Here is a 12,957-nt window from a genome sequence, read left to right as displayed (position 1 = left end):
TTGGAATGGTACACCATACTATGAAAGACATGTCATCAAATTTGGAATGACATAAAGACTAGCACAATATCATTGAAACATATCAGACATTTTTTCATATTCCTTTGTGGAATAACAAAGTAAGGAGACTTCACATGAAAATTTGCTACACCATCAAGTTTGGAATGGTTTCACAAACCCCCATACTTAGTAACCTAACTAAGTTATCTGAAACATGTAAACTGTCCCGAATGCTTACCAAGGCTAGATGAGATTCGAATAATTCAAAATAATATTGGGTTAGGTTAAGACCTGACTAAATGGTCTTTAACCCCATCTCCCCTGTAGTTTTGAATGTTCGATCTTTGTTCAATCCCTTTGTAAGGGCATCTGCCGTATTATCCTTCGATCTCACATCAATCAAAGTGATAATCCCTTGTTCTGTTCTATAATTCAGCATAGCATGTTTCAGCCTGATGTGTCTCCTCTTACCATTAAAGAGTAAGTTATTCACAATCGTCTTGGTTGCTTGATTATCACAGAATATAGATATAGAGTTTAACTTAAAACTCCTCAATGGAATATCCATGATCAGATCCTTTATCCACTCGCTTCATCTCCCAGAAGCTAGAGCATAAAGTTCCGATTCCATAGATGACAGAGCAATACTAGTCTGTCTTTTGGATTTCCATGCTACAGCTGCTCCTCCTAGTGTAAATACATAACCACTGGTGGATCTGCTGTCTCCCAAATCTGAGCACCAAGATGCATCAGAATATCCTTCCAAAGTTGGAGGATGTCCATTATAACATAAAGCATAACCTTGAGTACCCTTAAGGTATCTCATCAGCCTCGATAGGGCATCCCAATGCTCTTTTCCAGGATTACTAGTGAAACGACTCAGCATGCCTACCGTAAAGGCTATGTCTGGCCTAGTACAACTCATTGCATACATGAGACTACCAATCAGTTTAGAATAATCTAACTGATTCACGATGTCACCTGTGTTAGGTTTCAACCGTTTGTTATAGTCATAGGGTGTCTCAATCGGTTTACAATCACTGTATCCTCAACTAGAAAGTAGCTTCTCAATGTAATGAGTCTGACTAAGGGTGATCCCTTGCTCACTGAAGCTTACTCTCATCCCAAGAATGGTGTCTACCACACCAAGATCTTTCATGTTGAATTCTTTGGATAAGGTTTCTTTAATGTCACTCACTACAGAGAGATCAGAACCTAGAATCAACATGTCGTCTACATACAAGCAAATAATCGCAACCTTGTTTGACTCAGACAAAAAATAAAGGCACTTATCCGAGTTGCTGGTTTGAAAACCAAAGCTCTTTACTGTCTTGTCAAACTTCTCATGCCACAATTTAGGTGCTTGTTTAAGACCATAGAGAGATTTGTTTAATTTACAAACTCTTTTTTTCCGAACCTTCCATGACAAACCCTTCAGGTTGGTTCATGTAGATTTCTTCTGTTAGGTCTCCATTAAGGAAAGCCGTTTTTACATCTATTTGATGCACAACATAGTGCTCAATAGATGCTATGGCAAGAAGAACACTTATTGTTGCCAAATGGCAGACCGGGGAGTAGATGTCAAAATAATCTATCCCTCTCACCTGTTTATAGCCCTTAGCTACTAATCGTGCTTTATACCTGGCTATAGACCCATCCGGATTAAGTTTCTTCTTTAGTACCCACTTACACCCTATTGTCTTGGCCCCTCTAGGCAGATCAACAAGGTGCCAGGTCTCATTCTGCATTAAAGAGCTCATTTTCTCATCAATGGCTTCTTTCCATAACAGGGAGTCCCTAGATCTCATCGCTTCCTTATAGGTGGATGGATCAGCCTCTAAATGGTAGGTCACAAAATCCTCACCAAAATTCTTGGGTACTCGATCTCTAGTAGATACTCTTCTAGATTCTGATTCAAGGAGCATTGTGGGAGTAGTGTCAGAAACAATTGGTTCAGATTCCAAAGGTGATTCTGTAACCACTTCAGTCAAACCAGGCAAGGTCAGGCCTTTATCTCTAAGGAATTTATCCTCAAAGAATATAGCATCCCTAGATTCTATCACCACATTGGTTGATAGATCCAAAAATCGGTCTGCAGCACTGTCTTCTGCACAACCTAGATATACACAAGTGTTTGTTCTAGTTCCCACCTTAGGTCTCCTAGGGTCTTGTATCCTAACATAAGCTACACAGCCCCAAACCTTAAGAGTGTCATATCTACAGGGATGATTATGCCATAGTTCATAAGGTGTAGAAGTCAGTTTTGAATGTGGTAGTCTATTTAGAATGTGATTTGCAGTCAACACTGCTTCTCCCCAATAGCAAGAGGGCATACCAGCTGTCAATAACATGGAGTTTAACATCTCTGTTAACGTCCTGTTCTTTCTTTCAGCTATGCCATTTGATTGAGGTGAGTAAGGAGCAGTAGTTTCAAGGATTATGCCTGCAGAGGCACAGAATTCCTTGAACTCTGTCAATTTGTATTCTCCTCCCCTATCACTTCTAAATCTTTTAATTTTCAAGTTCAACTGATTTTCTACCCTATTCTTGAAAATTTTAAATTTTTCAAAAGCTTCATCTTTAGATTTTAACAGGTATAAATGACAATATCTAGAAAAATCGTCTATAAATGTTATCAAATACTTCCGACCTCCTCTAGTTGTGTAGCTTTTAAAGTCACAAATGTCAGAATGTATAAGTTCAAGAAGTTGAGTGCTCCTAGAAACCGGTCTGAACGGTTTTCTAGTTATTTTAGTTTGAGCACACACTTCACATCTGTTAAATCTAATTGAAGTGTCTAATGGTAAATTATGAGTTTTAGCTAGTTTGAGCATTTTCCTATAGTTCACATGTCCTAACCTACAATGTAGTATTTTGGGATCAAGTAAATTATGGTTAACCTGGTTTATTGTCTCATTAGCTAAACTCAACCTAAACATACCATTCAAATTATAAGCACATCCAAAATAAAAGGAGTTAACAGACAATGTTACTCTACCACTACTAAAAGTAATAGACATGCCAGCATCAAGCAAAATTCCAATGGAAATTAAATTCTTTTCAAAACCAGGAAAGATTTTAACATTTTTCAAAGTTAATATTTTACCTGATGAGAGAACCAGGTTCGCTGTCCCTTGTTGAGCCACTTCCACGACGTCTTCATTTGCAACAGTGACAGTCTCTGCTACTTGAACAACATCAGTGAGCAGGTCCTTGCTATTGCAAACATGACAAGTCGCTCCAGAGTCTAACCACCAATCTGAAGATGTACTGGCCAACCCCTTACCCTTGCCAATCATGGCAACAAAGTTAGTAGGCTCAGTCTTGTCCACCAGCATATGAACTTCCTTCTGTGGTGTGTCAGTGCTCCCTTTCTTAGGACCCCTACACTCAGATGCATAGTGACCCCACTTTCCACAGTTGCGGCACTTGCCCCTCTTTTTAAAATTAGGCTTTTTGGCCTCCAACTGTTGGGGTTCTTTCTTAGGTGGCTTGGACTGCCTAGGATATTTCTTGGGTTGTGAAACCAAATTGGCAGATGCCTGTTGTTGTTTCACCATCTCCAAGTTATTCCTGGCTCTGTTCTCATCTTCGATTCTAATGAACAGTTTGAGATCATCCAGCCCCACTTGTGTTTTCTTTCTGTGCATCTCAGTTTTAAAGGAATGCCAGGTAGAGGGTAACTTAAAGATAATTGCACCCACTAAGAATGCATCAACAACGGGGATGTTTTCTTGGTTCAATTTTGTTCTCAAGTTCTCAAAGTCTGTTACTTGTGGAAGTATCTCCTTATCTTCTTGAAACTTGAAGTCCATAAACTTGTCAACCAAGTGAGTTTTTGATAGGTCCTCCTCCTTTTTGAATTGGGCTTCTAGGTTTTCCCAAATCTCTTTTGCAGACTCATATTTACTATAGGTCTCTGCCAGCCTATCTGACAGGCAGTTCAATAAGTAGTCTTTGCAAAAGTCCTCATCACTTATCCATTGGGCTTCAGTTAGGTCCGTACAATCAGAAAAAGTATTTACTACAGTGTAGAAAATATTAAGGTACTTCAGTCCAAACTGAGTCTTCCTTTTCCAAGAACTGAACTCAGAGCCACTAAAACTTTCCAATTTGATCATCTCAATTGGAACAGCGTGTTTCTCCATATTAAGTGATTTGTTTATATGCCCAAACAAAAGTTCAAATAAATAAAAAAAAATAAATGCTCAAGGAACAGTCACACCTGAGATGGAGAACCCTGGATTTAGATGACGGAGAAAAAGATCGCGGAGTTGCAGTGGTGTCGACGCTCACAACGTGCACACTAATGTTGGTCGATACAAGTGTTGATCACTGATGATGCCGTACGGTTATAATAACCGAAGCAAAAAACTGTACTCTCCCTTTGTACGATTGTGATAACCGAAGTCAAAGAATTGCACTTTCCCTTCTTGGCTCCTTTTTTTTTTTTGGTAACAATCAGTGCTTTGTGAAAAGCATTCGGAAACATTCATCCAAAGTCTCCTTGTCCCTTTCTCCTTTCCTTTTTTTTTTTTTTTTTTTAATAATTAATCAAATCAAGGAGAGAAGTGGACTGTGAATGAAATTAATGAACTTTGAATAATGACAAAACTCTTTCCAGAGCAATCAATGCTTTCCCACCTTTTTGGTTTTTTTTTTTTTTTTTTATTAAAATAAAATCAATCGATCAAAAGTTTTGAGAATACAAAACTCTTATTACCTTCTGCAGGTCCGATTTTCAAAGCACAAGCTAAGAAAACACAAATCGATCAAACCCGCATGATCAAATGCACGATCATAATAATGAATCTGAGACCAAATCGATCATCTGTCACTTGTGAATGATAAATCAAAGCCGAAGCCGATCACGCAAATCGATCAACAAACCAAAAGTGAGATGTACTAACGTTGATCTCTCAAAATAAAAACGATCAATCACCAAAGCCGAATGTTGATCCGAAATCCAAAGTCGATCTAGATCACAGAGAAATAAAAATCATAATGCTTTAAGATTGTTAGGGTTAGGGTTTTAAGCACAAGGTTGCTTAAAGCATTACACCCTGAGTATCTAGTTTGGAATACCCAGACTGCTGCCTCCAGCTAGTATATATATAGAAAAACTAGGGTTTAGGTCAGATGGGCTAATTACTAGATTGGCCCTCACAGCCTGGGCATTAATACAAGTAGGATTATATGAGAACATATAAAGGGATATTACATAAATACCCTTACATAAAGTCCCTATATTAGTTACAAATTTTTATTTTTTTTTATGAAAAGCAAATTTTATTTACTTATACTGAGCAAAAAGTTTGTATATCATAAAGAAAAGGTGAGATAACCGTTCTATTAGTAAGTGAAAACGTAGCTAAAGACCGTAGGATACAAGACCACATATTGTTTTTGTACTTAAACTGTACATTAGAGAAATTGGAAGTTAGTTCAGCTAGTTTAACAAAAGGGGGGGTGATATGAATAGGAATACTATTAGCCTGTTTGGATACCAAAAGTTTGTGTAGATTCTGGTTATTGATCCATACTTCTTTGAGTTGGATTTTATCAGTCACAGCGTGTTTCCACCCCTGCAAGATTCCAAGTAGCTCAGCCTCTGTTCCATCGGTTGAAGCAGCAAATCCTGCAGATGTTAAAACACTCTGGCCAACAAGAAAAAAGCAATAAGCCCATCCTATTAGGCCTATGGATGGTTCAGAAAGACCTGCGCAACATAAGACAGGTAAGTTTACTTCATGATTAGCGTTAGAATTTTGCTCAATTATACTGTGCGTGCAAGATAGAGAATCTAGCATTTGATTATTTAAGTGCGGTGGTGCTAGATTAAGGTCTATAATCCATCTAGAAACATTTAAAAGGACAGGGGTGGAGTCAGTCGTGGCTTGACCACGAATTACTTTGTTTCTTACAATCCAAATAAAATAACATGTTATAATGACAATAGAGAAAAACCAAGAGGCTGTTTGTTTGTCCATGGCATTTGAAAGAAAGAGGGAAGCACAAAGCCGTGCCAAGCTAGAACTGCTTAGGTGCTCGGTTCTGAGTCTGAGGGGACCACAGACCCTGATACGCTTAGTCCATTCACAAGATAAAAAGAGATGCAATGGGATTCATCACGAGCGCCACAGAAAACACATGTAGGCTCGATCGATATCCATTTTGAGAGAGTGGCCTTGACAGGTAAACTTGCAAGTCCTAGAGGAAATTTTTTAGAACAGATGAATCTCTAAAACTACTTCTTCTGTCTTGCCATCTCGACAATCCATTCTCAGCTGCAATACTTCCTCTTCTAGTTTCTCTGTTCCTATCTCTTCTTATCTCGTCATTAAATTAAATACAGGAACCCATCAATCTCACCGTCTCATAACATTCCCCTGCAAAGAGATCTCCTGTCGAATTTCAACCATGAATCCCCATATTTCCAGCCAAGACCACTACAGTTTGCAGATTCCAATAAGACTGAAGGAAAAATTTTCGCTCATCTTCTCCCTCCTACTAGGCCTTGACTTGGGTCTCTCTCTCTCCCTCTCCACTCTTCTTCGTAATCCCATCTAATTTTTCATTTTTCACTCCTCGCGACCACCACGACACTGGTTTTGCAAGTAATTTATTGAAAATAAGTTGAGCGAAAGCTTCTCATTTCATTCAACTATCTCTATAACAGGAAACGTTATATTCGATGGGTGTCATCTTTGGAGAGTCATCGTCCCCTTCTTCTCAGGCAACGTCACTCAATTCTACTCATACTCTCACTAATTTCAGGGGGTGGCGTGAGTTGAGAAGTGAGACAACATGTTGTTATCTTTTTTTTTTTTTTTTTTTTTTTTTTTTTTTTGGTTGAAAGAAGATTCATTGAAAACCAGAGTCATTATAAGCAGTGGCCTCTTTTTCACAGAGATTTAGAAGCCACAGAGTGGAAACTGGCCAATCCATCGGTGACTCAACCGACAGGGCCGACCGGACCAAGGAATCTGCAACCACATTAGACGACCTTGGAATAAAGCAAAAAAGACAGTCAACAAAAGAGCTTTGAAGCTGAAGAATATCAAAGCCCACAGCATCAATTTCATAGTCGAAGCTTCTTGAATTCAATTGTTGAATCAGGCTTAAGCAATCCGACTCCACCACAATATGAGATAAATGGAGTTTAGCCGCTTGAAGAAGACCTGTTCTGATAGCAAGCGCTTCAGCATAAAGACTAGAATCACAGGAGGTACCTGAAGAAAATGCATGTATAAGAATCCCCGATGATCCCTGATGATGACCCCTAAACCTCCTTTACCAGAATTTTTAACCCATTCTGCATCACAGTTGATTTTAAGAAAAAGCTCATTAGGGGAAGTCCAAGAATGGGAGGAAGGAAAATTTCGCTCTTCAACTTCAACAGAGACTGAGAGAGGTTTGTAAACCATCAAAGAGAATTCTTGATGAGCTTTCTCAGCCATGAAAATAACTTGCTGTGGTGACCATTGCTTATTGTTGAAAATCAAATCGTTACGACAACATGTTGTTATCGTAACGATCGAAAACCAGTTTCTATATATAAAAATTTAATCGACGGTATAGATTAACCTTTTGCCTTTTTGCAAAATCTTCGACTATATTCGAAAACCCTAAGAAGTACGTGGAAATTCGTACGTGCTACTACCACCGACCCAAAAAATATTTAATACCAAAGTGATTCCTAGTTGTGGACAAGTCATGGAAAAGTGGTGTTCAAATACCAAAGAAGGAATACCAGTTGTACTGGAGCATGGCTTCGTAAATATGACCAGATACATTGAACGTTGGGATTCGGCAAGTTTTTCACTTTTAAATTGACACGCTTTTGATTGTTCGTGAGTTCCTGTTTGAGGGCTCAATTCCCAATGAAAGTGTCTAGGTTCAATGTATCTTTAGCATCTCGAAGTCCAATGAGCTGATTTGGTGGTTTGCTTGCACATCAGTTAGCCATGTATACCACATGCATGGCATACATTGAATGATGAAATTGACCGCATGAATATGAAACTGACCGGAGTCGAATACGAATTGGTTTTGTGTTGAGCCGGATCTAATTACTCATCGATTGGTCTAGAACATTGTGGCTAAATAGTGTCCAAGTGAACCAAAAAAGAATAACATCACATTGTACAATCAAATAAGTCAATCTTATGTCTTGATCAAGATTTGGATTATATGATTAATGTTTTGGTTCAAAAGTAAATAGATGGCTTTGTTAGAATTACTCATCTAAGCCAAGGATTTAGATATTGTTATCAATATTGGAATCGATTTTTATCGATACCGAACCGATACAGATTTAGAACAGTTGATATCGACCTAGATCAGTCAATTTTACTCTTACTTTTCATTTTTTTGACGATTTTATTTCTTGATCCAATATTGATATCCGATCCAAGATCAGCCAAGTACCAGTATCGGCTTTGACCAATAACAAAAAGATCTGACCAATTTGGCTGATCCAATACCGATACCTCAATCCATACTCTAAGCCCAAATACACAAAAGATAATCATCCATAGATTTAGTGTTGGTATTGGATTGAGTGTCAGCTGGTTTTAATATCAATACAAATACTGATATAGTATCAGACGATTCTACCCCTTAAATTTCAATAATTTTTTTTTTTACTATTTTCTCCGCCAAAACCATGGTAACACCTATTCGATATCGACTAGGTATCACTATTGATATCGATTGATACTAGTACAAATTGGCTTATACATTCAATACCAATACAGGTCGACCGATTTGGTACCGATTCTTAAAACCCTACAATTAACCAAATGATAGATGATGTGATTGAATTAAATTTTGAAACTTGATCATGTAAAATTTTGAAATATTTCTTTATTTATAAAACAACCAAAATATTCACATCGAATTATTCATCTGATTGAAAATAATGAACCCTTCATGAAAAGAAAAACGTACCTAAAAAGAGCTGATAAAAAAATAGTTACCATTTTGTGAGTTCTTACTAGAACATTGCCACAAAATAGGAGCAGGATCTCAAACCCCATTCTCCCAATATTGTACGCTTGTAGCATTTCAACAAGAATCTTTCCACTAATCGGATTGATTTCAACCGGGTTAAATATAAGTAAATATGAATGACCCGGTAATTTTATTGGTTTGGTCTGGTCAGGTCAAATCTACATGACATACAACATCCTGGGTATATGTACATGCATCGGATCATAGCATACATGATGGGCCCACACGTGCCTTGGTGGTTGATTTCAGTTTCTTTTCCGCCCCTTTAAATGCTCTCATTCTCCCAGCCCTGGCCATCCCTACGAGGGTTGGAAGGAAAGTCAAAACAGACAGAGAGAGAGAGAGAGAACCGCTCGTTGCTTTCTCTCCCACTCTGAAGTACAAGCCATTATCGGTGTTTCTCTCCAGACGAAGCTGCTGAGTCTTGCCAATCTCTGAGATTGAGATTTCCCAAGGTTTCTAAACCATTTGACGGGTTTCCATTAGAAAACTTTCTCGTTTCGTAGACCCATTGTACTGTTCTGCATTTGAGAGATCTCTTCGTTATCAAATCGAATCTCTTCTAAATACTCGGTATCTGATTTTGATTCACTTAATTCTCTTCTTCCTATTGCATTTAATTGATAACCATTTAATAATTTCTGGGTTTTCTTTGTTCTGTTTCAGTATCTTCCTCTCCAATGGATATGTTTCCCTTTAATTGCAGTTCGCTTATCTGAATAGAATTACACATTAACATGAGCAGCTACTTATTTCGATCTTGTTTAATGCACATTGTCACTTTCGATAAGGAATAGCTTTCAATAGTTTTTCCCCTTTTTGTTGCATTTTTATATCTGTTTTTGGCCAACTAAGGAGGAATATCTCGTTTGGCTAGAAAAACCACCCAAAACAACGAGCGATTTTTAGCTTGTTTTAGACTGAAAACCCAACCTGTTTGTACCATTACCATCAAATGATGTGCTCTGCATCCTCTGTATTTACCCAATTTGAATGAATCTCAGAGTTTGCCCTTGATTTAGTTAATTATACTCAATATTTCTGTTTTAGTCTATTATCCATCATGGAAATGGGCAGAGCTGAATATGTCAATGGAAGTGAAAAATTAAACCAAGATTTTCTCAATTACAACTTTTTCTTGATTTCGTAATATTAACCCATAAAACATCACTTTGGCATTTTTGGTGCCTCAATTGAAACTTCTGCCACTTCTCAGGATATATCCAACCATGGTTCTGTGGGTTTTTGGCTATGGTTCGTTGGTATGGAACCCAGGATTTGATTTTGATGAGAGAGTGATAGGCTTCATCAAGGACCATAAGCGGGTCTTTGATCTTGGTAAGGTTTTTTTCTCAAACCAGTAGACAAAGCTCATATATTCCTGATTTAAATTTTATGGTAGTCATTTTCCTGCTAATGGGTCGAGTAGTTTGATCTTTGGGTTCTTCTATTTTTCTCCTGTTTCAGCATGCATTGATCACAGAGGTACTCCTGCAAACCCAGCAAGAACTCTGACTCTGGAAGACAGAGAAGGAGCCATTTGCGTAAGTAGAACTTGTTTATGATGTCTCATCCATATTACTTCTCCATTCAATCCTGATTTACCCACAAGCAATAACATTCTTTGCAATGAAAAGAATTCATGGTCTGTTTGTTGTGCCATGAGCATAACTGAACAATGCGAAATCAAATTTTAGCATTTAAGCATTTAGGATTTGAAAGATGGTAGTTTGTACTTCATAATTTGTATCTTATATTATACTTATATAATTGATTTTATCCATTTATTGTTTCTTCAAATGGAGACATGAATATTTTTAGCTCACACTTGTGTTTGTTATTATCTCTCAGTGGGGTGCTGCATACTGTGTTAGAGGAGGTTCAGAGAGGGAAAAAGTGGCAATGGAAGTATGTACTTTTATGGGTTTACCAAATCTAAATTTATCTTTCCCACAAACTGACTTCCATTAAAAATTTAACTCTGTTTGCTTTACTTTGTAGTACTTAGAGAGAAGAGAGTGTGAATATGATCAGTTTGCTCATGTAGACTTTTACACGGTGAGGTCATGTTATAGAATCATTTTGGTGCGATATACTTGAAACTGCTTATACGTTTCTTCGTTACTTATGCTTTCGATGTCTTCATTCTTATTTCAGGAGGAAGAGACTGTGAACCCTACCTTAATAGGGGTGTTGGTGTAAGTACTTTACTTAAAGTCCTCAATTCCAAAGATTCTAAATATTTCAATTTGAAGTATTTGATTATTTGCTTGAAGAAATTGCTGAACCAGGGAACAAGGACAGTGAAATGGGTTTTGGTGTTGAAATGAATGCAAGATGTACAACTCAACACTTGCAATGAAAATTGGAAGAAATGTCCTTGTTGCCTAGTTGCTTGCTGATTCTCTCCACCTTGGAAATCAAGTAAAAGTTGGCAAAGGATTAAAGTATGTACAAATACAAGCTCAACATTTATTGGTTTTAATTATGCAGATTCAAATCCACTCCAGACAAAGAAACAAACAAGTATTATTTAGGGCCAGCCCCATTAGAAAGCATGGCAAGGTAACAATAATAACATTCCTTTTATCCTCTCCTTTTCTCCCTTCAGTTTCTTCCATATGAATCCTTAATCTTCGTCCCCTTATATTGCAGACAAATTGCTACAGCTACTGGACCATGTGGGAACAACAGAGACTACCTTTTCAATTTGGAGAAAGCCTTGCATGATATAGGTAAGATTGTCTTCTCTATGAAACTTTCCCCTTATCTTAGTATGTGAGTTAATCCTAAGATAGAACAATCTGACATATTGTGTAAATATATATCAACAGGTCATGAAGATGCTTATGTGATAGAGTTGGCAAATGAAGTGAGGAAGGTACTTGGGCCTATTGTGAGGGCAAAGGAGAATTTAGTTGTGGCTCATGTACCCCACAATCTCCATATTGCACCTATACAGCTTGTTCCCCTTCCAGAACCATTGACCATGGACTCATCCTAACTAAGAAAGGAATGGAAAAGAAGAAATACAAAGCATCTCGACACATTTGATTGTTCTCTCCTCTGCTTATTCTCTTATCTCATTATACCTGGTATCAAGAAGTTTGTTTTAACCTCACCAATAGATCTGTTAGAGCTTACACATTCATTTCGAAATGGTTCTGGAATTGAAAGGAGAAACTAACATCAACATTTACAGCGGAATGTAACGGATAATGTTTGCAAGAACAGTTTCAATTTCTGAATGAGACAAATCTAGTAGAATTTGAGCAACTTGCAGTTCCTTACTTGTTCCTCAATTTCTTAATCTTCCTTGTTGGAATTTAATTTTTGTATTTGTTCTTAGGGGAAAAAAAGTTCGTTTGATTTCTTTGTTTCATGATTGTGACACCATTTGGATATCTTATTTGTCTATTGTATTCGATAAAGGCATTCAAACTGAAAGGAAATTTCCCATCACCTGGTAGTGTCTCTTAAGGTCAATATGAGCAAATTCCCCACAATTTGGGGCCACAGTAATGCAGAAATGTCATGACCACAAACACAGTTAAAGGGGTTCAAAAGAGTATTACTGTCCAACAAAATATATCTTCTAGGAAGCCAGTCTACCAGGTTTTGAGAATCTCTCTATACTTCTATAGCGTTACTACCCAACGACTTCGCTCCACAGGTTCTTTGTTTTAACCCACTTGCCTGAGCTTCTTCTGGGAATCCTGCAATCTCATAATCCATAAATGCTGATACAAAAATATTCTTAAAAATAATAATTGCGCATCCTATTTCATACTGTAGACACTTCATTTGTCATCCCGGTAGTGGGTTAGGCGATGATGTGAACGGATGTTCTAAGATGTTGTAAGACCCGTTTTTGTTGCTTTAAGATCTCCCTTGACTTTTCACCAGAAAAAAAAAAAAATCCCCCCTTGACCCCAATTGCAT

General features: G+C 37.6%; 1 protein-coding gene across 2 annotated transcripts; it reads left to right on the top strand.

Moving 5' to 3' along the window:
- Positions 1-347: 347 nt before the first annotated feature.
- Positions 348-12,038, top strand: LOC122661978 (gamma-glutamylcyclotransferase 2-1-like). 2 transcript variants are annotated; one of them, XM_043857509.1, is made up of 8 exons: positions 348-359; positions 10,232-10,353; positions 10,483-10,559; positions 10,867-10,923; positions 11,017-11,213; positions 11,509-11,580; positions 11,671-11,750; positions 11,850-12,038. In XM_043857509.1, the coding sequence occupies exons 5-8, from the start codon at positions 11,143-11,145 to the stop codon at positions 12,017-12,019; spliced, it is 393 nt and encodes a 130-aa protein (XP_043713444.1). In that variant the 5' UTR covers positions 348-359; positions 10,232-10,353; positions 10,483-10,559; positions 10,867-10,923; positions 11,017-11,142; the 3' UTR covers positions 12,020-12,038. The 2 variants fall into 2 exon arrangements, with proteins under 2 accessions (XP_043713444.1, XP_043713445.1); XM_043857510.1 differs by having other exon boundaries at positions 354-359.
- The last annotated feature ends 919 nt before the right edge of the window (positions 12,039-12,957 follow it).

The sequence above is a fragment of the Telopea speciosissima genome, chromosome 5 (assembly GCF_018873765.1).
Source record: "Telopea speciosissima isolate NSW1024214 ecotype Mountain lineage chromosome 5, Tspe_v1, whole genome shotgun sequence".
Taxonomy (NCBI): Eukaryota; Viridiplantae; Streptophyta; class Magnoliopsida; order Proteales; family Proteaceae; genus Telopea; species Telopea speciosissima.
The sequence above is the reverse complement of the archived record's forward strand: the minus strand, read 5'-3'. Positions and strand labels throughout refer to the sequence as shown.

What these genes read in the sequence shown, in the direction of transcription:
- LOC122661978 (XM_043857509.1), top strand. Translation starts at nt 11,143, where the DNA reads ATGCTTTCGATGTCTTCATTCTTATTTCAGGAGGAAGAGACTGTGAAC. An exon ending in ACCTTAATAGGGGTGTTGGT is followed by an intron (nt 11,214 to 11,508) that starts GTAAGTACTTTA and finishes TTAATTATGCAG; the next exon opens with ATTCAAATCCACTCCAGACA. An exon ending in CCATTAGAAAGCATGGCAAG is followed by an intron (nt 11,581 to 11,670) that starts GTAACAATAATA and finishes CTTATATTGCAG; the next exon opens with ACAAATTGCTACAGCTACTG.